Genomic DNA, 22,185 nt, shown 5'->3' with positions numbered 1-22,185 from the left:
ATTTTCCAGTAAGTCAATGACCCCAAGCATACAGTCAAAGCTACACAAGAATAGCATAAAAACACAATGAAGATGCCCTGGTGTGACCGAGTTAGAGTCCCAATCTCAATCCAACTGAGAATTTGAGGCTGGATTTGATAAGGGCTGTTCACTCACCATCCCCATGACACCTGAGAGAGCTTGAACAGCTTTGAAAAGAAGAATGGGGAGAGAGTGCAGTGTCCAGATGTGTAAAGCTGATAGAGAGACCTGTGCACACAGACTCAAAACTGGTCATGGGTGCCAGAGGTGTATCTACTAAATACTGATATGAAGAGGGTGAATACCTATGAGATCAATTATTATGTGTTGTATATTATGTAAACTAATTTAGACCATTTTGCAGGTTATCTGTTCTCGCTTTGACATTAAAAATCAATTTCATAAAAGTTAAAAAAGCCAAATTAATTTCTCTGTGATTCATTGTTGTATAATATTAAAACCTGAAAACTTTCAAGGGGCTGAAAACTTTTTTATAGCCACTGTATCGGGTAAAAATATAGTCCATGTTGTAAGAGGGCCGCACTAAAGCATCATTATGAGATAATGTGGTTATGTCATGAAAGCATAGTTTTCCTGAAAACATGGCAGACATCAGAGTGATCCCAAAAAAATATACAAAAGGAAGAATAAAGCAGAAAATATGACAAACACATTGAACTGACTGTTGGTCCCGATTTTCAGCTATTCATCTTGGGCTAATTAAAAATCGTATATATTTAGGCATGAGAGGAAACTGGAGAATCAAAAGATACAAAACTACTCAGAAGTATTAAGAATATGCAAACTCCACACAGAAAGTTTCCAAGGCACAATTCAAACTCAGCTTTCTGCAGCTGTGAGGCTACCAGTGCACTGCCCTGATTTATGTGCATGTATATTTTTACATTCATCGAATCCTGTAGCAATGGTTATTTGACTGCTAAAAAGCAAATCTGTTTTCTGTTTCCTCCATTTATATATATCTTCTTTCTAATATTCCCAAGAACACCTTTGATTCTAGGTGCTGAAAATATTGTGACCTCCCAAGACAAGTTGCCATGATGCTGTTTTGTAAAAAAATACTCTAAACCCTGGAGTGGCATGCATCTTAGATTTCAAAGCAGATCAATGATCTCATGTGAAGATGCATGAAAAGGCTGCCAGAGACCTTGATCTCATTTGTCTTTCTTCTTCACTGGAGAGATACTTTAGGTTCTGAGAGGCTTCAGTGATACAGAGGACAAGTAAATTCTGGCAGAACTGCCTTTTCTTAAACATTTTTTTGCATATTTTGTAAATTAACAAGAAAGTGTTAGATTAGATTAGATTAAATTGCATAAACTTTATTAATCCCAAATTCAGATGCAGAAATACAGCAGCAGAAATATAAAAACAAAGATACAAACTCACAGGACTAAATAATACAGCCAATCAATCAATCTCTATGTAAATAAAAATAAATAAATATATAAATAAATGTATATTTCAGAATCGTATTTCAAAAATGAATTTATCGAATGACATTGATTTGCAGTGGCTTTGCTATGTTTGTCCTCTATTAACGTCTATTTGTTTAGAACAAATATATTTTCCTTTTTTTCTATTGCTAAGTTAAATCCTTGTTTAGTTTTTAACATTCTTAGAAAGATTTTGTGATATAACCCAGCCACAGGGGATGCACAAACCAGTGTGTTTCTTCGTGCCAGTCCCAAGCCCGGATAAATGGGGAGGGTTACGTCAGGAAGGGCATCCGGTGTAAAATTTTGCCAAATAAATATGCGGACAACAATACAAATTTCCATACCGGATCGGACGAGCCCCGGGTTAACAACGACCGTCACCAATACTGTTAGCCAACAGGGTGCTGGCGGAAATTGGGCTACTGTTGGCCGAAGAAGTAGACGGAAAAGAAGAGGGGGGAGACGTGTCCAGAGGCAGAAGGAGAGGGTAAAGTAATGAGAGTGGAACTGAGAGTAGGAACTTTGAATGTTGGCAATATGACTGGTAAGGGGAGAGAGTTAGCAGATATGATGGAGAGAAGGAAGGTTGATATATTGTGCGTGCAAGAGACTACTGTAAATGGAAGGGGAGTAAGGCCAGGTGGATTGGAGGTGGATTCAAATTGTTCTATCATGATGTGGATGGGAGGAGAAATGGGGTAGGAGTTATTCTGAAGGAACAGTATGTCAAGAGTGTTTTGGAGGTGAAAAGAGTGTCAGGTAGACTAATGATTATGAAGCTGGAAATTGCAGGTGTGATGAAAGTTGTTAGTGCATATGCACCACATGTTGGGTGTGTAATGGGTGAGAAAGAAGTTAGTTGGATGAAGTGATGAACAGTGTACCCAAGGGACAGAAAGTGGTGATTGGAGCGGATTTCAATGGGCATGTTGTTGAAGGGAAGAGTGGAGACAAGGAGGTGATGGGTCGGTATCGTGTCAAGAAGAGGAATGAAGAAGGTCAGAGGATAGTAGATTTTGCCAAAAGGATGGTCATGGCTGTGGTGAATACGTATTTTAAGAAGAGCGAGGAACACAGGGTTACGTACAAGAGTGGAGGAAGATGCACACAGGTAGATTACATCCTACCCAGAACAGCTGATCTGAAGGAGATTGAAGACTGCAAAGTGGTGGCAGGGGCAAGTGTAGTTAAACAGCATAGGATGGTGGTCTGTAGGATGATGTTGGAGATCAAGAAGAGGAAGAGAGTGAGGGCAGAGCCAAGAATCAAAGGGTGGAAGTTGAAAAATGAAGACTGCAAGGTTGAGTTTAGGGAGGAGGTGAGACAGGCACTAGGTGACAGTGAAGAGTTACCAGACAGCTGGGAAACTACAGCAGGTGTAGTAAGGGTGACGGCAAGAAGGGTGCTTGGTGTGACATCTGGAAAGAGGAAGGAGGAAAAGGAAACCTGGTGGTGGAATGAGGAAATACAGGAGAGTATCCAGAGGAAGAGGATGGCAAAGAAGAAGTGGGATAGTCAGAGAGATGTAGAAAGTAGACAAGAGTACAAGGAGATAAGGCGCAAGGTGAAGAGAAAGGTGGCGATAGGCTAAAGAAAAGGTGTATGATGAGTTGTATGAGAGGTTGGACACTAAGGAGGGAGAAAAGGACCTGTACCAATTGGCTAGACAGAGGGACTGAGCTGGGAAAGATGTGCAGCAGGTTAAGGTGATAAAGGATAAAGATGGAAACGTAATTACAAGCGAGGAGAGTGTGTTGAGCAGAGTACTGTGGAAAGAATACTTTGAGAGGCTGATGAATAAAGAGAATGAGAGAGAAAAGAGGTTGAATGATATGGAGATAGTGAATCAGTAAATGCAACGGATTAGCAAGGAGGAAGTAAGGACAGCTATGAAGAGGATGAAAAATGGAAAAGCCGTTGGTCCAGATGACATACCTATGGAAGCATGGAGGTGTTTAAGAGAGATGACAGTGGAGTTTTTAACCAGATTTTTTAATGGAATTTTGGAAAGTGAGAGGATGCCTGAGGAGTGGAGAAGATGTGTACTGGTGCCGATATTTAAGAATAAGGGGGATGTGCAGGACTGCAGTAACTACAGGGGAATAAAATTGATGAGCCACAGCATGAAGTTATGGGAAAGAGTAGTGGAAGCTAGGTTAAGTTAAGTGAGGTGATGATTAGTTAGCAGCAGTAGTTTCATGCCAAGAAAGAGCACCACAGATGCAATGTTTGCTCTGAGTATGTTGATGGAGAAGTTTAGAGAAGGCCAGAAGGAGTTGCATTGCGTCTTTGTGGACCTGGAGAAAGCATATGACAGGGTGCCTCGAGAGGAGCTGTGGTATTGTATGAGGAAGTCGGGAGTGGCAAAGAAGTACGTAAGAGTTGTACAGGGTATGTACGAGGGAAGTGTGACAGTGGTGAGGTCTGAGGTAGGAGTGACAGATGCATTCAACATGGAGGTGGGATTACATCAGGGATCAGCTCTGAGCCCTTTCTTATTTGCAATGGTGATGGACAGGTTGACAGACGAGATTAGACAGGAGTCCCCGTGGACTATGATGTTTGCTGATGACATTGTGATCTGTAGCAATAGTAGGGAGCAGGTTGAGGAAACCCTGGAGAGGTGGAGATATGCTCTAGAGAGGAGAGGAATGAAGGTCAGTAGGAACAAGACAGAAAACATGTGTGTAAATGAGAGGGAGGTCAGTAGAATTGTAAGGATGCAGGGAGTAGAGCTGGCAAAGGTGGATGAGTTTAAATACTTGGGATCAACAGTACAGAGAAATGGGGATTGTGGAAGAGAGGTGAAAAAGAGTGCAGGCAGGGTGGAATGGGTGGAGAAGAGTGTCAGGAGTAATTTGTGACAGACAGGTATCAGCAAGAGTGAAAGGGAAGGTCTACAGTAAGGTAGTGAGACCAGCTCTGTTATATGGATTGGAGACAGTGGCACTGACCTGAAAGCAGGAGATAGAGCTGGAGGTAGCAGAGTTAAAGATGCTAAGATTTGCACTGGGTGTTATGAGGATGGATAGGATTAGAAATGAGTACATTAGAGGGGTCAGCTCAAGTTGGATGGTTTGGAGACAAAGTCTGAGATGCGAGATTGCGTTGGTTTGGACATGTGCAGAGGAGAGATACTGGGTATATTGGGAGAAGGATGCTAAGGATAGAGCTGCCAGGGAAGAAGAAAAGAGGAAGGCCTAAGCGAAGGTTTATGGATGTGGTGAGAGAGAACATCCAGGTGATGGGTGTAACAGAACAAGATGTAGAGGACAGAAAGATATGGAAGAAGATGATCCGCTGTGGCAACCCCTAACGGGAGCAGCCAAAAAAAGAAGAAGAAAGATGTTGTGATAAAGAGGAGACAAAGACATCATAAAGGTTTGGGGAAACCACCCGTATATTGTTCCACAGCTGCTAAATAGGTTTGAAATTGAACAGAGATGTTCACTGGTCTGAGTCCAAGACAGAACTGATTGTTTAGAGGCAAGATGGCGGCTTTAAGGTCCAGTACAGGAAGTGACGTCATCATTGGCCCCGGAACCGGAAGTGATGTTATCAGAACCAGAAGTGACAACATCATTGGGCCCGTAAACCTGAAATGATGTCATCGGGACAGGAATTCATGTCTTCAGAGGTGCTGGAACCAGAAAGTGATGTCATCAGGACAGGAAGTAATGTCATCAGAGGCGCTGGAACCTGGCTGGATTTCCCGAGAATGGTCTGCAAAGAACTGAGAGAGACAGTCAGCGCACCCCGCCACCCCCTGGTCTGTTGAGGAATTACAATTGTTCAGGCCTTTTACCTGCCTCCTACTTGCATGTGTGTGATAATGTACGGTATGTGTATGTTGTGGTCCTCCAAGTGCAATATAAGTTTGTAACTTTATTGGCAATTTCAGCAAAACAGAACAGGAAAACAAATAAAATAATGCATTCACCAGAGATGTATGCAAAAAATAAAATAAAAATGTTTAGTACTGACCTCTTCCAGTGTTGCAGATCATTCTGACCATTTGCAAAAGTAAAGTAGATTTTCAGTTAATCAAGCAACTTTGTCAACAAGTATTACAAGAACCTTATGTCAGTAATTACCAATATTATAACAAATGTGGTTGTATGACATAGCAAGACATGTAGAGGTTTAAAAAAAACTTTGAAAAATGGACACATAACTATGAATTTCATGATATTTACAGTAGCTGAATTCATAGCTGAAAGCTCAAAGAACTGACAATCGCCAGTTGTAGAATGGCCCTTGACATTCTCATTACACAGTCAGAGCCTGGGGAGGCCTGGGCTTTTGGCAGAGTTTAGAATGAAAGTGAGCCTCGTTTAAAACATTCCTTTTTTGTGAGCTGTATTGATTAACTTGCCTGCCACTTGCCATCAAGAGTCATGCTGTCCAAAGAAATCAACATCAAACAATTAGGAAAAGTATTTTAAGAAAGATAAGCTCATAGGGAAGCTCTCAGTTTGTAGATGTTATTACTTGAAGTTAAGAAAGCAGAGCTCTCTAGAATCTCTTAAAAGAGAAACATTGCTTAGAAGGAGAACATTCTTTTAAAAACCTGCGATGTTTATATTCACAGTTAATATGCCACCAGTTTCAAGTAATTAAGGAAAAAGTCATATTTGGATAAGGATCACATATACTAGTGAACACAAGAATAGTGATAGGTTTCACTCTGTTAAGTGTCCAACTGTGGAACCCCTGACACATCCAGAGATATATTACGTATCTGATAAGATTACCGTTTGCATGAAGTACTAGGGTGTTGTACCGTGTTAGCCATTATGAATGTAGAGAAAAGCCAAGCAAAATGACACCTTTTATTGGCTAACTAAAAAGATTACAATATGCAAGCTTTCGAGGCAACTCGTGATTACATCTTGCCTGAAGAAGGGGCCTGAGTTGCCTCAAAAGCTTGCATATTGTAATCTTTTTAGTTAGCCTGTAAAAGGTGTCATTTTGCTTGGCTTTTCTCTGTTTGCATGAAGTAAGACAGTTAGTGTTCAAAAGTCAATATTTAGAGCTAATGCTGGGTACACATCCATACAAGTCCTAAAAGTATGACCATAGATGAAGTGAGTGGCAGTGAACCAAATCCTGCCACAGAGTTATTTAAATTTTCATATAACTCTCAGGCTTATATGGGTATATGTTTTATTTTCTAGCTTAAGTTAATGTACTGTCTGTTTTTCATAGTTAACTGGACTTTTTTGTGATGTTGCAGACTTGGAGTGCATTTACCAATCAATTCATTAATGTTGTCACTGCAGGACTATTGATATGTGCTGATGGATATAGACATTTTACAAGTGATCTTAGGACAGAAGACTTTCTAAATAACATGCAACATGTTTCTTTGTGTAAAATTAAAATAGCTGAAACACGTTGGTGATTTTAACACATTCTTTTTACTGCTAAAAACGAACTAAATATTATCAAGTATGTTTCAGATTCTTAATGACAATAACAGTAATTAAAGGAACAGATTCTTAATGAATGCTTGGAATTATACAGAGAATAATGGCTAATAGGGCAGCACGGTGGCGCAGTGGGTAGCGCTGCTGCCTCGCAGTTGGGAGATCTGGGTACCTGGGTTCGCTTCCCGGGTCCTCCCTGCGTGGAGTTTGTATGTTCTCCCCGTGTCTGCGTGGGTTTCCTCCGGGTGCTCCGGTTTCCTCCCACAGTCCAAAGACATGCAGGTTAGGTGGATTGGCGATTCTAAATTGGCCTTAGTGTGTGCTTGGTGTGTGGGTGTGTTTGTGTGTGTCCTGCGGTGGGTTGGTACCCTGCCCGGGATTGGTTCCTGCCTTGTGCCCTGTGTTGGCTGGGATTGGCTCCAGCAGACCCCTGTGACCCTGTGTTTGGATTCAGCGGGTTGGAAAATGGATGGATGGATGGACAATGGCTAATGAGTCTTACTTCAGCCTGACACCACTATTGAATTCAAAATAGGAGACTGATAAGAAGATACTGCAGAGATTCAGTAGTAAGAAATAAAAGTAAGTACACAAAACTAGAAAAAATGGTTGGTCCTTATATTAGACTAGCCAGCACAATTATTTCATTGCCATGTACAGCCTACTCCAACAATTAATTTAATGGAACTGGGTGGGCTTCCAGCATACCTTGCAATTTGACTGTTAGGCATGGCCAAAAGTACAGAGGTCAGCTAAGCAGCATTTTTTTACTTTAGGAGCAAAAGCTCAACATTTCTTAAACCATCTCAATAATAATACCTTCCTTAGAATGAAGAATATTAAACTCATGATCCCTTAATTCTGGACTAGTGAAAACCCCAGATAGGACTGTAAAAGTACTGAACGTGAAGCAATGGCTTATGTTCCTTTGAATGAACATTAAATTTCATGAATTATCAGAGGAATTCATTTTATTTCAAATTGTTTCAACTCGGTCATTTATGGCTTTGTTTATATACTGTATGCAGAACTTTATGAGCTGCATGGAATATGGACATTATTCTTATCTTGCTAGAGGCAGCAAAGTATGCGAGATATACAATTTTTAAAACTAGTAATCATCCAGTTAATCTATGTGCGTGGATGCTTAATTTTCATTCATTAATTTCATCAATTTTGGCTTGATTTTCTGACAAGCCAAAGGCCCACACGAAATGCTGACCATTTTTACAGATTTTGTTTTTCTTCCGTGCACAAAATGCTCACAAAGTACCTCTAGTTAAACCTCAGGTACTGCCTAGTGCCTTTTGCTTTTTGATGAATATGTCACCTGCAAAAAATGAATATCATGTATTTTTGTTACTGATTCAGAAAAGTAGACACACAGTAGGAGAAAGTAGCCTTATTTGTATCAACTATGAGCCGGTGCTCAAAATGAGTAAAAACAACAGTGAAAAGGTAACATGCTTAAGAAACACTGGAAATAGAAGAGAATAGATCTACACAAATCATCGGAAGGCAACAGGAGAACATGAAAAGGACAAACCTCTAATAAAATTCATTTTAAAGATTGAACAATGAGTCAGAAGAAAAAAGTAAACAGCTCCGGAATGAAGATTCCACTCTGTGCCTACAAGGATAGTTGATTTAGACAAACTTTCTAATGGCATAGCTATATTGCTTTTTGTGAAGGTATACTTATTCTAACTAAACATTAAAGTCTATCATAACAACAAATCCTAGGTCAACAAATTCATAATGTCATTATTAAACAATAAGAATTTTATTTTTAAACAAACCAGTCTTAATGATTAACATGCAGCACAGAGGGATTTAAAACTTGGCTAGCACTTTAGTTTAGGTAGTGCAAAAATGCATCTACAGTATTACTAATTTACTATTAAGTGAGAACACCTTAACAAATACTTCTTTTGGTCTTCATAACACTTACAAAGCATTGGTCAAGTGTTTATTCATATTTTCAGTGTAACCTAACAAACCTTCACTTTGAAGTGGTCTGAGGTGGCTTAGCGGAGACACATTTCTCTTGACACTGCATATTTAGTATAAGACCCGCGAATCCTTCATATTAACAAGTCATGTTACATCATGTCAACATGCCACACTGTACAAAAATGAATAACCTGTCTACTGATGTCTTATAGGTGTTATGAAGACCAAAAGAAGCCTTTGACACGGTCTTGTTACATAATAGTAAATGAGTAATAGATGTATTTATTATGCAGTACCTAAACTAAACTGTTACCAATACTTGTATTTTAAGAAGTTAAATTTAATTATAATAATGAAATTAAACATAAATTGTTCACACATAATTCAGACTCTGCCTGGTCAGGCATTAAAACTTTGGATGGCCAGTATCTGTCAAATAATAACAGCCATATACAGGATTCCTAGTTCTAACACCTTCTTTGGTTTAGCCAGTGAGGATGATCAATTCCTCTTAAGATTTTACAAATTTAGCAGTGGCTCTGACATCACTGATAATGAAATCATTTTAAAACTTTATAAAGAGGAAACTGATAGAAAAAATTGGGATTTCATTATATCCATTGCAGGTTGCCTGCCAAATTATTAGAGGAACAATGGGTGCAATTGTTACTTTGCTTCCTCTGTTGTATAAGCACTTGGAGACTACTGTTTGTAGACTTCTCATTAGTGTTTAATACCATTCAGTCCCTTCTATCATGCAGACTGGTTTATTAAAGATGTTTTGCGTGGTAAATGGTTGTCTATCTGACATTCAGCCTTTATCAATATGGTCCCCTCAGGGTGTATTCTTTCATATTTTGTATATGGTCTATTTACTAAAGAATGTACTGATAAATTTGAAAATAGATTAATCTTAAAGTTTGCGAATGGTGAAATGATTTTAGGCCTACTTAATGAGAACACAATAAGTCATGGCCTAGAGGTAGATGATTTTGTCAACTGGAGTGGTCTATGCTGTAACAAAAACTAAAGAACTAATAATGTGTTTGAGAAGAAATAACATTCACCTACAAGAAATAAGTATCTAAGGCCAGGTATAGAGTACGCTGAAAGCTTTAAATATCTTGGGATGAACATAGACTCAAAACTAACTTTTAATTGAAACACAGAGGACAACAGTAAGTTCAGTGTTTCTTTTTTAGCTTGAATTTTAAAATTATGCCAGTTTTCTTTATAAATCTTCTGTTGGCTTGGTTTGGAAGTTATAAAACTAGCAACAAAATTAGGATTAAACAAATTGTAGAATGAAACAGTAAAATAACAAGGTCTCAAACTTAAAAGTGACAAATCCATTTAATAAGCAAGTATTGTAAAGATCAGAGTGTATCCGATCATTCAGAACTCACGCTCTCCATTCACATATTCCATTGTTTCCATCAGGTTATAACTTCAAGATTGTGAAGGTAAAATGCAACTCCCTCATTTAGGGATGGAACATTTGACAAGGACACTTCAAAGTTCATATCGCTTTAATCAAACACACCATGTAAAAACAGTGAGTTTGTCAAAACAGTAATCTGGCAACAATGGGGGCTGACTGTCCCGACTTGGTCCCAGTCCCAAGCCCAGATAAATAAAGAGGGTTAATGTCAGGAAGAAGATATGACTCTAGAACTTAGCCAAAACCTTAATGACGGAACCAGTCCAATCAGCTTTACAAAATGCAAGGGCATTTCCCATAGTCAACATGCAAGGGCCGCACCTGATCCCTGTGGAAAGGGACCAAGGGCTACTAGGCAAAGGGTGGGCCTGGCTAAAGAAGTTAGTCCAGTTGAAGCAGAAAAAGATAGGGGAGGGGAAGGAAAAGGATACTTTACAGGTAAGATTAGGAACTATGAATGTTGGGACAAAGACTTGGAAAAGAAGAGGGGTGACAGATTTGATGGAAAGGAGTAAAGTGGCAGTGTTATGTGTGCAGGAAGTGAGTTGTAAGGAGAATAAGGCAAAGATGTTGGGAAGAAGCATTGCATTTTTGTACAGTGAAGCAAATGTACAAGGGAGAAATGGTGTAGCTATAGTAGTATCCAAAGAACTAAAAGATAGTCTCGTCAGTGTGAATAGGAGGAGTGAAAGGGTGATGAGTGTCAAACTGGGCCTTGGTGAGACTATAGTTAATGTCATTTGTGCATATGATCCTCAAGTGTTCTGTGAGTAAGTGGAGAAGGATGTGTTCTAGGAAAGGTACAAGAGGGATAAAAGGTGATTGTCGGTGATCTAAACAGGCATGTGGGTAAAAGTAGAGAGATGATAGATAGGGTACACGGAGGCTGGGGTGTAGGGGAAAGGATAGTATATTTTACCATGGCATCTGATTTGGTAATAGTTAACAAAATTATTAAAAAGAAAGTATTGTGAGATATGGCCGGCCATTAATTTCCAGCCAACACCCCCAGGCCGCCAGATGGAGCCCTCCTTGTAGCATGGAGATGCCCCGAATGCCAGCAGGGAATTATGGACAGTGGACTTTTAATGCACAGCCCTGCTGGATACCATGGGGGCCGCCAGGAGTCGCTGCAGGGAGGCCCAGGGACTATTTTCCCTACACCCCAGAAGTACGTCCCAGTCACATGGACAGAAGAAATGATGTGCTTCCGGGATGAAGAAAAGAAGTTTTACCTGACCCGGAAGTGATAGAAAGTCACATGGACTGGGGGACAAACACTTCCGGGTCAAGGACTATAAAGGACTCTGGGAAATCCTAGACGGACGAGCTGAGCTGGATGGAAGGGTGGCAACGCATCTGGGAGAGTGGAGGATTGATTATTGGTTATTGTTATTGATTGTTATTGAGTATAGTGGAGTGGTGGTGCTTTGTGCACTGTTTATTAAAATATTAATAATTCAATATTTTGGATTTTATCTGGTGTCTGACGTGTGGTCTGAGGGTTCAAGGGAATGAGAGCGCCCCTTATCTGTCACAGTATATAAGCTTGCAAATTACAGTAGTGGAGGAAGGGAAAGCAAATTAGACTTTCTAATATGCAGACGTTCTTATTTGAAAGAGATAAAGAATTGTAAGGTCATAAATAGGGAAGTTTGACAGTGCATCATAAAGTGGTGGTGATAGAGAATAAAACAAGAGCAAGCAACATCAAGGATAAAATGGTCCAGTTTAAAAGAGAAAGCTTAAATGAAGTGCAGTCATTTGAGAGTATGGAGGACTGGTGGAAGAAGAATAGTAAAGTTGTATTAAGAGCAGGTGAAGAGGTGTTGGATAGGACAGCAGGAAGGAGCCTACCTAGGGATAAAGAGACATGGTGGTGGAAGAGAGATTTGCAGGATGTGATATAGACTTAAAAGGAGGCAAGAAAGATATGGTACCAATCAAGGAGGGAGGAATACAGAGAAATGTATAGGCAGAGAAACAAGGGGGCAATGATGGCAGTGGCAAGATCTAAGGCAGAAGCTTTGATGGTAGAATAGCAAAGGCTAGGAACAAGGCTGGAAAGGACTTTAGTCAGATAAAGCAGATGAAAGATGATCAAGATGTGGTCTTGAGTGAGCATGATAAGATCAAGAATAGATGGAAGAGATACTTTGAAAAGTTGTTGAATGAAAAAAATCCAAGGTAGTATTTGGGGATGGAGTCCTAAATGAATGGCTAGAACCAAGAATAAGGAGAGAGGAAGTAAAGGAGGCACTGAAAACAATGAAAATTGGAAAGGCAAAAGAACCAGATGAAATGCCAGCAGACGTGTGGAAGAGTTTAGGAGAAGAGGAAGTAGATGTTTTGTGGGATCTAATGCAGAAGATCTGTGAAGAGGTGAGAATACCAGAGGAGTGGAGGAACAGTGTGATTTATAAGGAGAAAAGCAACATTCAGGATTGCATAAACTATAAAGGGATAAAGCTAATGTCACACGCAATGAAAATTTGGGAAAGGCTTATAGAGAGAAGGCTTAAGGAAAAGACCACCATAGGGAGGGAGCAGCTGTGTTTTTTGCCAGGGAGAGGAACAACTGCTGCAGACTTTGTATTGAGACAGCTCAAAGAGGAGCATAGAGAAAAACAGAAAAGGCTGCCTATGGTGTTTTTTGATTTGGAGAAGGCTCATCATAGAGTGCCACATCAACTGGTCTGGAGGTGCATGAGAAAGAAAGGAGTACCCACAAAGTATAAGATGATTCTCCAGGATATGTATGAGGGAGTGAGGACTTGATTTAAAAGTAATGTTAGGGTAACAGACAAGAGTAGGTCTGCACCAGGATCTTCTTTAAGTCCTTACCTCTTTGATCTGTTTTTGAATGTGTTGAATCATCGGATAAAAGACCAGTCCCCCAGTGCATGATTTTTGCTAATGACATTGTGTTTTGTAGGATGAGAAAATAGGAAGTGGAGAGGAAGTTGGAAGAATAGAGAAGGGTTTAGGAAGATAGTGGATTGAAGATAAAAAGGAAGAAGACAGAATAAACAAGTTTTAATGATGATCAAGATTCAGAAGTTAGCCTGCAGGGAGAACTATTGAAAAAGAGTGGATAAATTAAAATATCTAGAATCAGTAGTAGTTCAAGATGGAAAATTAGATAAAGAGATAACCCATAGAATACGGTGTGGATGAAACAACTGGAAGAAAATATCAGGAGCATTGTGTGATCAAAGAATTAAAGCAATGGTTAAAGGTAAAGTTTTTAAGACAGTGGTAAGACCAGCAAAGATATATGGAGCTGAGACATGGGCAGTAAAGGACTGATCATTTATGTTAAGTAGCATGCCTAGAGGGGGCTGGGTGGTCTCGTGGCCTGGAACTCCTGCAGATTTTTTTTTTTCTCCGTCTGGAGTTTTTTGTTTTTTCTGTCCTCCCTGGCCATCGGACCTTATTTTTATTCTATGTTAATTAGTGTTCCCTTGTTTTAATTCTTATTTATTTTGTCTTTTTTCTCTTTCTTCATCATGTAAAGCACTTTGAGCTGCATTATTTGTGCTATATAAATAAATGTTGTTGTTGTTGTAAAGGGCAGTATGGGGAGCACAGAAGAAGAAGTTAGATGTGGCAGAAATGAGAATGTTGGGATGGATGTGTGTAATTACAGAAAAGGACAGAATAAGAAATGAGACAATCAGAATTACAATAAAAGTGGAAGGGATATCTAAGAAAGTACAGGAAAGTAGACTGAAGTGGTATGGACATGTAATGAGGATTACTGGGCAAAAGAGTGATGAAAATGAAAATACAGGGGAAGAGAAAGTGAGGGAGGTCAAAGATGGATAGCTAAAATAAAAGATCAGAAGGAAAAGGGTCTGACTGGGGGAGGAGGTGCAGGGCCGAGCTCTATAGAGAAGGTTGATCAAGCACATCAACCCCACATAGAAATGAGAAAAGATGAAAAGAAAGAAGAACTGTGTCAAAACAGCGTACTAAAGTTTAATTAACACGTGACTGATGACATCTAAAACTTCAAACATTACTGGAACACTGGGAGTGCTCTGACTGGCTAGAAGTTTGCGCTGTTCCATGTGTCATACTACTGGTCAGATGTTATATACAGAGTCGATATTGAATTCAATTATAGTCCAGAATTAGAAAAAGGAAATCAATAATTAGGGAACATTTCAACCTGTTATCAGACAATGGTGAATACTATTCATCTGTAGTGGAATTTATAATGTGTTTTTAAATACTGTAGTCTACTGTAGGCACATTCCCTAATCCCCCTTAGACGCTGTCTCTTTCCCATTTCCCTGTTCCACAAGAACTATACATTCCTAAACCCCATTTTGATTATCTTTGACCCTTAGTATTAATAGCCCCCAAGATATTGTTTACATTGCCTCACAGAAAAAATCTCTTCACATTAAAAAGTTTGTCACTTAATTATGAATCAGTGGTGGCTTATAATGTACAATATTCATAATGGTTGCTGTTATGGCAACAAATTTTGTCTTTAGAACAACTCAATTATTTTTTATTTAATTTAAGAAAATTATTGGTCATACTAAAATGCAGCATTTTAATGATAATGTGATTATCATAAGATGAGCATATGGAGTGTTCTTAGGCCTTTAGTGCATGTGTCAGAATTAACTTATGCAATCAGCAAGGGTTTCTAGTATATGCAAGCTTCTGTCACTGACTGTCTTATGGTTTCTGTAAATCGTTAGATGTCACTATTTATAAACCTCAAAAAGTCCTGATATTTTTCTGGAACAATCTTGAAGAAGCCTCAAAAGCTTCATGGGACTTTGCCCGTCCATCATTTCCTTCATTAAAATTGCTATTAATCTTCTTCTTCTGCTGCTTCCTCTTTCTAATGGCTTTTGGCACACTGTTAATATTCTAAATAAGCTTTACTTTAGTAAACATCACCAGGGTTAACTTGGGGGCCCAGTTCTTTATTATTCTTAACAATTGCTGGTTAAGTTTTAATACTTAAAAAATTAAACCAGCACTAGATATGATTTGATATTATTTATTTATTAATACAAGGTTATGTTGGTCTCTGTAAAAAGTCTAATGACAACCCAAGTTTTCCTCATGAGACAGCAAGTTTGAATTGAATTTATTATTAACATCTTAAAAAAAATTCTGTCCTTAATTAGTGATAGACTGAAAACATGTTTCAGGCTAATGAATCATTTTTTAGGAACTGATAACACTACCTGCTGAAAAGATACATAATGGAAAACAGAAATAAGCTTCTTCAAACAGCAGCTGGCAAGGATAATAATGGGCCCATTATTTCCTTTCCCAGTATCAGACTTCAGCTGATATCACCTTAAGATAGTTAATGGTAGGGTGTTTAGCACTGGTCAGTTAACTGGCTTGACATGCTACCAAAAATACACCATACACTGAAGTGGTGAGTGGTGTTCAGTATCTCCAGACTAAACTGCATTAAAGTTTGCATTAATAGCAAATGAAAAGCAAAACTGTCCAAAGTTTACTAATTTTTACAGAGCTTGTCTGGTCACTCAAGCATATTTAGATGAATTCTGTTGCATCCCCCGCCTTAAGAGCTAAAAACAAAATTAATTTTTGTTTTTAATTTATATCGTCTCACTTCACTTGTTCATTCATCTGTTTACCTGAAATTCTCAAACATGTACTGCAAATCAACAACTATAATTACCGGTACTATCATCTTTAATTTGATTTTAATCAATTTTTCATCATATTTTTATACATTAATTATTCAATAAACAGATCAGGCTAATTTTGCAAGACTGTAAATTTGTAATAATCCCTCATATCTATTTTTGTTTCTTCACCAAATATAAAGTTTCAAGAAACTCCGTCATCTTATGTAAGTCTTCCCATCACTTGACAGGTCCTGACATAAAAAAAGGTGCAGTTGGATAGAACTTTATTTGTCCCCAGGGGGAAGTTTGGCTTTTTGCAAAAGCTCAATAGATAGATAGATAGATAGATAGATAGATAGATAGATAGATAGATAGATAGATAGATAGATAGATAGATAGATAGATAGATAGATAGATAGATAGATAGATATGAAAGGCACTATATGACAAGCGACACACACACACACACTATTATCTGAATGGCTAAAAAGGGAAAAAAAAGAAAACTTCTCACTTGGCAGTCACAATCACATTGAGGCATTATTTCTTGACACACTTCTGCTGAATGATTTGTTCCCTGAAAGTCCTCAGTGTTAGGAGGTGCAGTATTGTTCATAATGGCACTTAGTTTTGTTTTAATTCTCTGCTTCACTACGACTTCCAGGAGATCCAGAGTGAGTCCCATAACTGAGCCTGCTTTTTCAATGACAGAGGTTTGTTTATTTGGTGAGCCTCTCTCTCTTGAAGTTATGTTACCAGCTCAGCACACCACAGCATAAAAAAATCAAGCGGCCTTCACAGAGTTGTGCAATATGTGAATGATGTCACTACCCACATTAAAGGAACACAGACTCCTCAAAAAAAAGAATATCCTCTGCCCTTTCTGTCTTTGTTTTAAGACAAGCAATTTTTATTTGAAAGCCTCCACATTTTTAAAGAAATGCTTTAAATCAATTAACGGATTGTTTGATTTATTTCACCATGATTAATACTGCTGCTCCATAGCACCAGAGACATGGGTTCACTTTCTGCTCCAGTTGTTTCCTGTGCGGAGTGTACATATTCTTCTCATGTCCACATTGGCTTTGAGTGGTGGCAGTGGTTATGAATTTAACTCCAAATAACGTTACATTGATCCAATATGGGTGACTGTGCCTGGTGATATAGTGATGAATTGTCCAAGCCTGGATCCTGCTTTATGCCCAATGCTGTCTGGATGGGTCCCAGCTTCCAATTAACTAGCAATGAACTTAATGATCACATGTTCATATGAACTTATGTTTAAAGCCATCCACGTGCCACGTTCAAACACGGACTGGCTTCTAATTGCCATACTTACTCACATTTACTTACGCCTTTATCCACGGCAACTTCCAACATTTGAAACCTTCAACTGGCTACATTTCTTTTGTTTTTTCCATTTTATCCTCAAGCAGGTGAAGTGCCTTGCCTGTGCTCACACAGCGTCAGTAGCGGATGCCTTATCCACTATCCATTATTTGTCTCACACAGTGATTTGATTAATGCTTCTAATTTATTCTTTAGGTGAATTCATGTTGCATATAATTATTAGTTCTTTCATACTGTTATTTGTGGACCTTTATGTTAAATGTTTTTTAATTAGTTATGGCATGCAAAACAGTTATCAACAGTTATGTATCTTGCATATTTTAAAATGAATCCTCATAAATATCAGACTATTTATGTTTGTGTGCTTAGCCTTTGTCGCTATATATACTGTAGAAGAGGCCTACATAAAACGTTTTTTATATATTGTATGTCTAATTTTTATTATTTTTTAACAGTTAAGCTTCTTTTTGATTTCATTGTTTGTCAAGTTTGAATTGTTTATAAAAGCAAAACATTAAATTTGTACTTAAGATGTGACAGAATTGTTTTCTTTCTCTTCTTTCCAGGTTACATACAGGGCACAGCAAGGAATGAGCAAGCATGCAATATCCAAGATGGTTGCTGTGTGGGTGCTAGCTTTCCTTTTGTATGGCCCTGCTATAATTTTCTGGGAATTCATTATCGGAAAAAGCAATGTTCCAGGGGAAGAGTGCTATGCTGAATTCTATTACACCTGGTACTTCTTGCTGTGTGCATCCACTTTTGAGTTTTTTGCACCTTTCATCAGTGTGGCCTATTTCAATCTGAGCATCTATCTAAACATCCGAAAAAGAAACAAAAGTAGGCTAAACTCTATGAGAGATGGAAACAGCCAATTGCCAAGCTGTCAGCCTGAAGACCAGATGGGCTCAGTATTCTTTGTGAAAACAAGCAGGTCCTTTCAGAGCGAAGCACTGAGCGATGTGGTAGCAGAGCAAGAAACATCTCCATCCTCCACCTGCCAAAGCAACACATCTTTCATATTCAAGAAGAAGAAGAAAAAAAAGAAGAAGAAGAAAAAGAGGTCAGGCACATTGCGTTGCATAAATGTCCACCCATCAGCCACAGATGGAAGACTTGACACTCTGTCTCAGAAGATAGCCCAGCATTCCAGATTATCTAGAGATAAAAAGGTGGCAAAGTCTCTAGCTATTATAGTATGCATTTTTGGCATTTGTTGGGCACCTTACACACTTCTGATGATTATAAGGGCTGCTTGCAGTGGACGTTGTGTTCAGTACCACTGGTATGAGATAACTTTTTGGCTGCTTTGGTTGAATTCTGCAATCAACCCTTTTCTTTATCCACTTTGCCACAGCAGCTTTAGAAGAGCTTTTGCAAAGATTTTGTGTCCAAAACGGCAGACAATACGGCCTCAGATAGAGCCACAGTCTTGCCAATAGAACTGGGCAATGTGGAGACACATTTGTATTTGAATCTAGTAACTAAACAGAAACTTTTTTGGTATTCCAATCTAGGAAGTAACACTGTTTTCAGACTTCAGCTAAGCTTTTTAACAAAAATGGCCCATTATATATAGGGATGTGTACAAAAACAGAACTTATCTCAGTGTAAAAAGTGCTTATTTTAATGTTACAAAATGCTGGCTATTATATTTAAATGACTGTACATTATTCTAATCAAAAATGATGATTTTTGTGTAAAATACTGTGTATGGAATGTATTTCTATGTTTCTTGTGAAAATTAAGCGGCTTTGCATCTTCATAAACATTTTTATTTTTCAGATTTCCCATATGAACAGCATTGTTAATTTTTTTACCCAGTATGCTAACTGTGATACCCAAAAAGAATAGCATTGAGATTGTCTCACTGTATAGTATAGGAAATGACCACTCATGTAAAAAGACAACCTACATTTAATTCTACATCAAAAGACATATACTGTGACATACTGTAAATCTAATAAAGACATTTAATGTAGGGAGAGCTCTTTTTGCAGTACTCTGGACTTCAGAAAATGGATAAATGGATAGATGCATGTTCATAAAAGTGTAAACATTTACTTCTTAATATCTAAAAAAAAGTCTAATGCACAAAAGATACTTCAGGGGAGTTGGCATGTTTCTCAATTGAAACTGGTATGTTCATGAACCTGGTAAGTGAACATTAAAATTAATTATCTTTTATTAACATATTGAGCCAGATTAGAAATTTGAATTGCTTATTTAAATTATTAGATAATCATATTTATATATTAACATGAGGGTCTTCATGAATTCAAATCTCCAAAGACATGTTTTAGATTGTTGTTCTGTGTATACATTGCATTTTGTAGAAAAATTACTAATGGTTAATGAAAGTGTGTAAGCATCCTTTATTACTGGAAACAAAATAATTTGTTTAAATCAAATCTAGAATACGGTTATGGTTGAATTAAGGATATTTGTTCATTGTAAAAGACCTAGAAATGTTTCTCTGTCTGGAAATAACTTTTTTATTATTTAAATGTATCTATAAGCATAGTACTCTAATGAGCCATTAAAAACATAAATTTAGAGTAAGGAGGATAAATGGTATATGTATCCCCTACAAACAAGTATTGCCTTGACAGTTGTCTGTTTCTGTTTGTTATCCTAAATCACATCACACATTTATCCACCTTAATAAAAGGACAGGTGACTGTGTGTCTTGTCTGTGTGTCGGTCCAGTTGCTATGTCCCTGCAGTGCAACAGCCAGATGGACACACTGCACTGCAGACATTAGCGGTGATATCTATGTTGATTACTTACATTTCAGCCTGTCTTAGGCGAGTAGCACACTTAGTTTAATAAATAAGCAAACTGTTCTCATTCCAATTCATATGTGCAAGAAAGTAATTAACCTCCTTAGTGTTAGACCCAAACATCACTTAGACAACTGTACAGATGTGTTTTATGTAAGCATCAGGCCTGAGTGTTACAAAAGCAATGGTGCAGACATGTCTTCTCCTAACCTCAGAATGGCACCTTGTAAGAAACCTTTTCAGCAGCCCAGATGCTCTTGACAGTAATAGAAGCAGTGATGTTGCGGAGCCACTCAACAGCAGTAATCTCTTTCCTCTTGGTCTTCTTCACCTTTCAGCTGCTCCTGTCAGGGTTCACCACAGTGGATCATCTTTTTCCATATCTTCCTGTTCTCTGCATCTTGCTCAATCACGCCCACCATCTACATGTCCTCGCTCTTCATATCCATAAACCTCCTCTTAGGCCTTCCCCTTTTCCTCCTGACTGGCAGATCCATCCTTAACATCCTTCTCCCAATATACCCAGCATCTCTCCTCTGCACATGTCCAAACCAACATAATCTTGCCTTTCTGACTTTGTCTCTCAACTGTCCAGCCTGAGCTGATCTTCTAACGTACTCATGTCTAATCCTATCCATCCTCATCACACCCAATTGAAATCTTAGCATCTTTAACTCTGCCACCTCCAGCTCTGTCTCCTGCTTTCTGGTCAGTGCCACCGTCTCCAACCCATATAATATAGCTGGTCTCACTACCGTCCTGTAGACCTTCCCTTTCACTCTTGCTGATACCCGTCTGTCACAAATTACTCCTGACACTCTTCTCCACCCATTCCACCCTGCCTACACTCTCTTTTTCAACTCTCTTCCACAATCCCATTACACTGAACTGTTGATCCAAAGTATTTAAACTCATCCACCTTCACCAACTCTACTCCCTGCATCCTCACCATTCCACTGACCTCCCTCTCATTTACACACATGTATTCTGTCTTGTTCCTGCTGACCTTCATTCCTCTCCTCTCTAGAGCATACAGTATCTCCAGGGTCTCCTCAACCTGCTCCCTACTCTCATTACAGATCACAATGTCATCAGCAAACATCATAGTCCATAAAGTGAGTCAGTCTTCAGTCAGTAAAATTGAAAAGGACAGTGAAACTGAAAGTGATTCTGATGATGCTTGTATTTGGGATTCTGTTGACTCTTCTTCAAATAAACCAGCACCGCCTTGTTTTGATTTTGTGGTGCAGCCAGGAATAAAAGTGAAAGTTCATAGCCAAGATCCACTTGCTTACTTGAATTTATTTCTTGATGATGATGTTATTAAAAGAATTATTGTTGAGAAGAACCATTATGCTGATCAGCATCAGTTAAGTGACCATACACCTAAGCAGTTTATACCTCACAAAAGACATATTTTGATAGTATACATGGTATTGCCATTATTATTATTATTATTATTATTCATGTCATATTATTATTATTATTCATCATTATTATTTGTTTCACAATTATACTTTTTACACCTCTGTATTTGTACTTTTAGTTTTTTTCATATTTTATAATAGAAAGATGAGATTTAATAAAAATGTGATTTTTCAAGCCAAAAAATGTAATGCTTTTTACATATTTCTTTGAGAAAAAAAATTTATGATAAGGAGGTTAAATCCACCTTTTGTGCAATCCAAGCCCAAATTTACTCAATATTTAATAAATATAAAACTCCTGAATGATACTTTTTATAATGCATAGGCACAATGCAACATATGAGAGGTAGATCAATAAAGATACTCAGTGTCACATCTGAACAGTAAGAACTTGTGAAAGACCAGTTAATGTAGCTGCTAAGAATGGCAGTAAATATTTAAATATGTCTCAAAATGGCATACTTTTCTTGAATAGAATGTCATTTCAAATATATCTGAATTATAAACAACTTTGCATGAAGAAAACGACAAACATATTTTATAAAATTTTTAATATGTAATTTTTGGCGCCCTGTCCAAGGATTGTTCCTGCTTTGTGCCCTTTGCTTGCTGAGACCGGACCCCCCCAACCCTGCTCATGATTAAGTGGGCTTTGAAAATGGTATGGTATGTAATTATGTACAG

The 22,185-nt window shown here is 38.2% G+C and overlaps 1 protein-coding gene across 1 annotated transcript in view; it reads left to right on the top strand.

Annotated features, from left to right (window-relative positions):
* Positions 1-19,076, top strand: part of LOC114653371 (histamine H3 receptor) — a 179,672-nt gene extending 160,596 nt beyond the window's left edge. Inside the window, exon 3 of the mRNA XM_028803648.2 lies at positions 17,857-19,076. Coding sequence (XP_028659481.1) covers positions 17,857-18,732 — 876 coding nt within the window. The 3' untranslated portion in view covers positions 18,733-19,076. The remainder of the gene's footprint in view (positions 1-17,856) is intronic.
* The last annotated feature ends 3,109 nt before the right edge of the window (positions 19,077-22,185 follow it).

This window comes from Erpetoichthys calabaricus, chromosome 6, assembly GCF_900747795.2.
Source record: "Erpetoichthys calabaricus chromosome 6, fErpCal1.3, whole genome shotgun sequence".
NCBI classification, from domain to species: Eukaryota; Metazoa; Chordata; class Cladistia; order Polypteriformes; family Polypteridae; genus Erpetoichthys; species Erpetoichthys calabaricus.
This window is presented reverse-complemented; position numbering and strand designations above follow the sequence as displayed.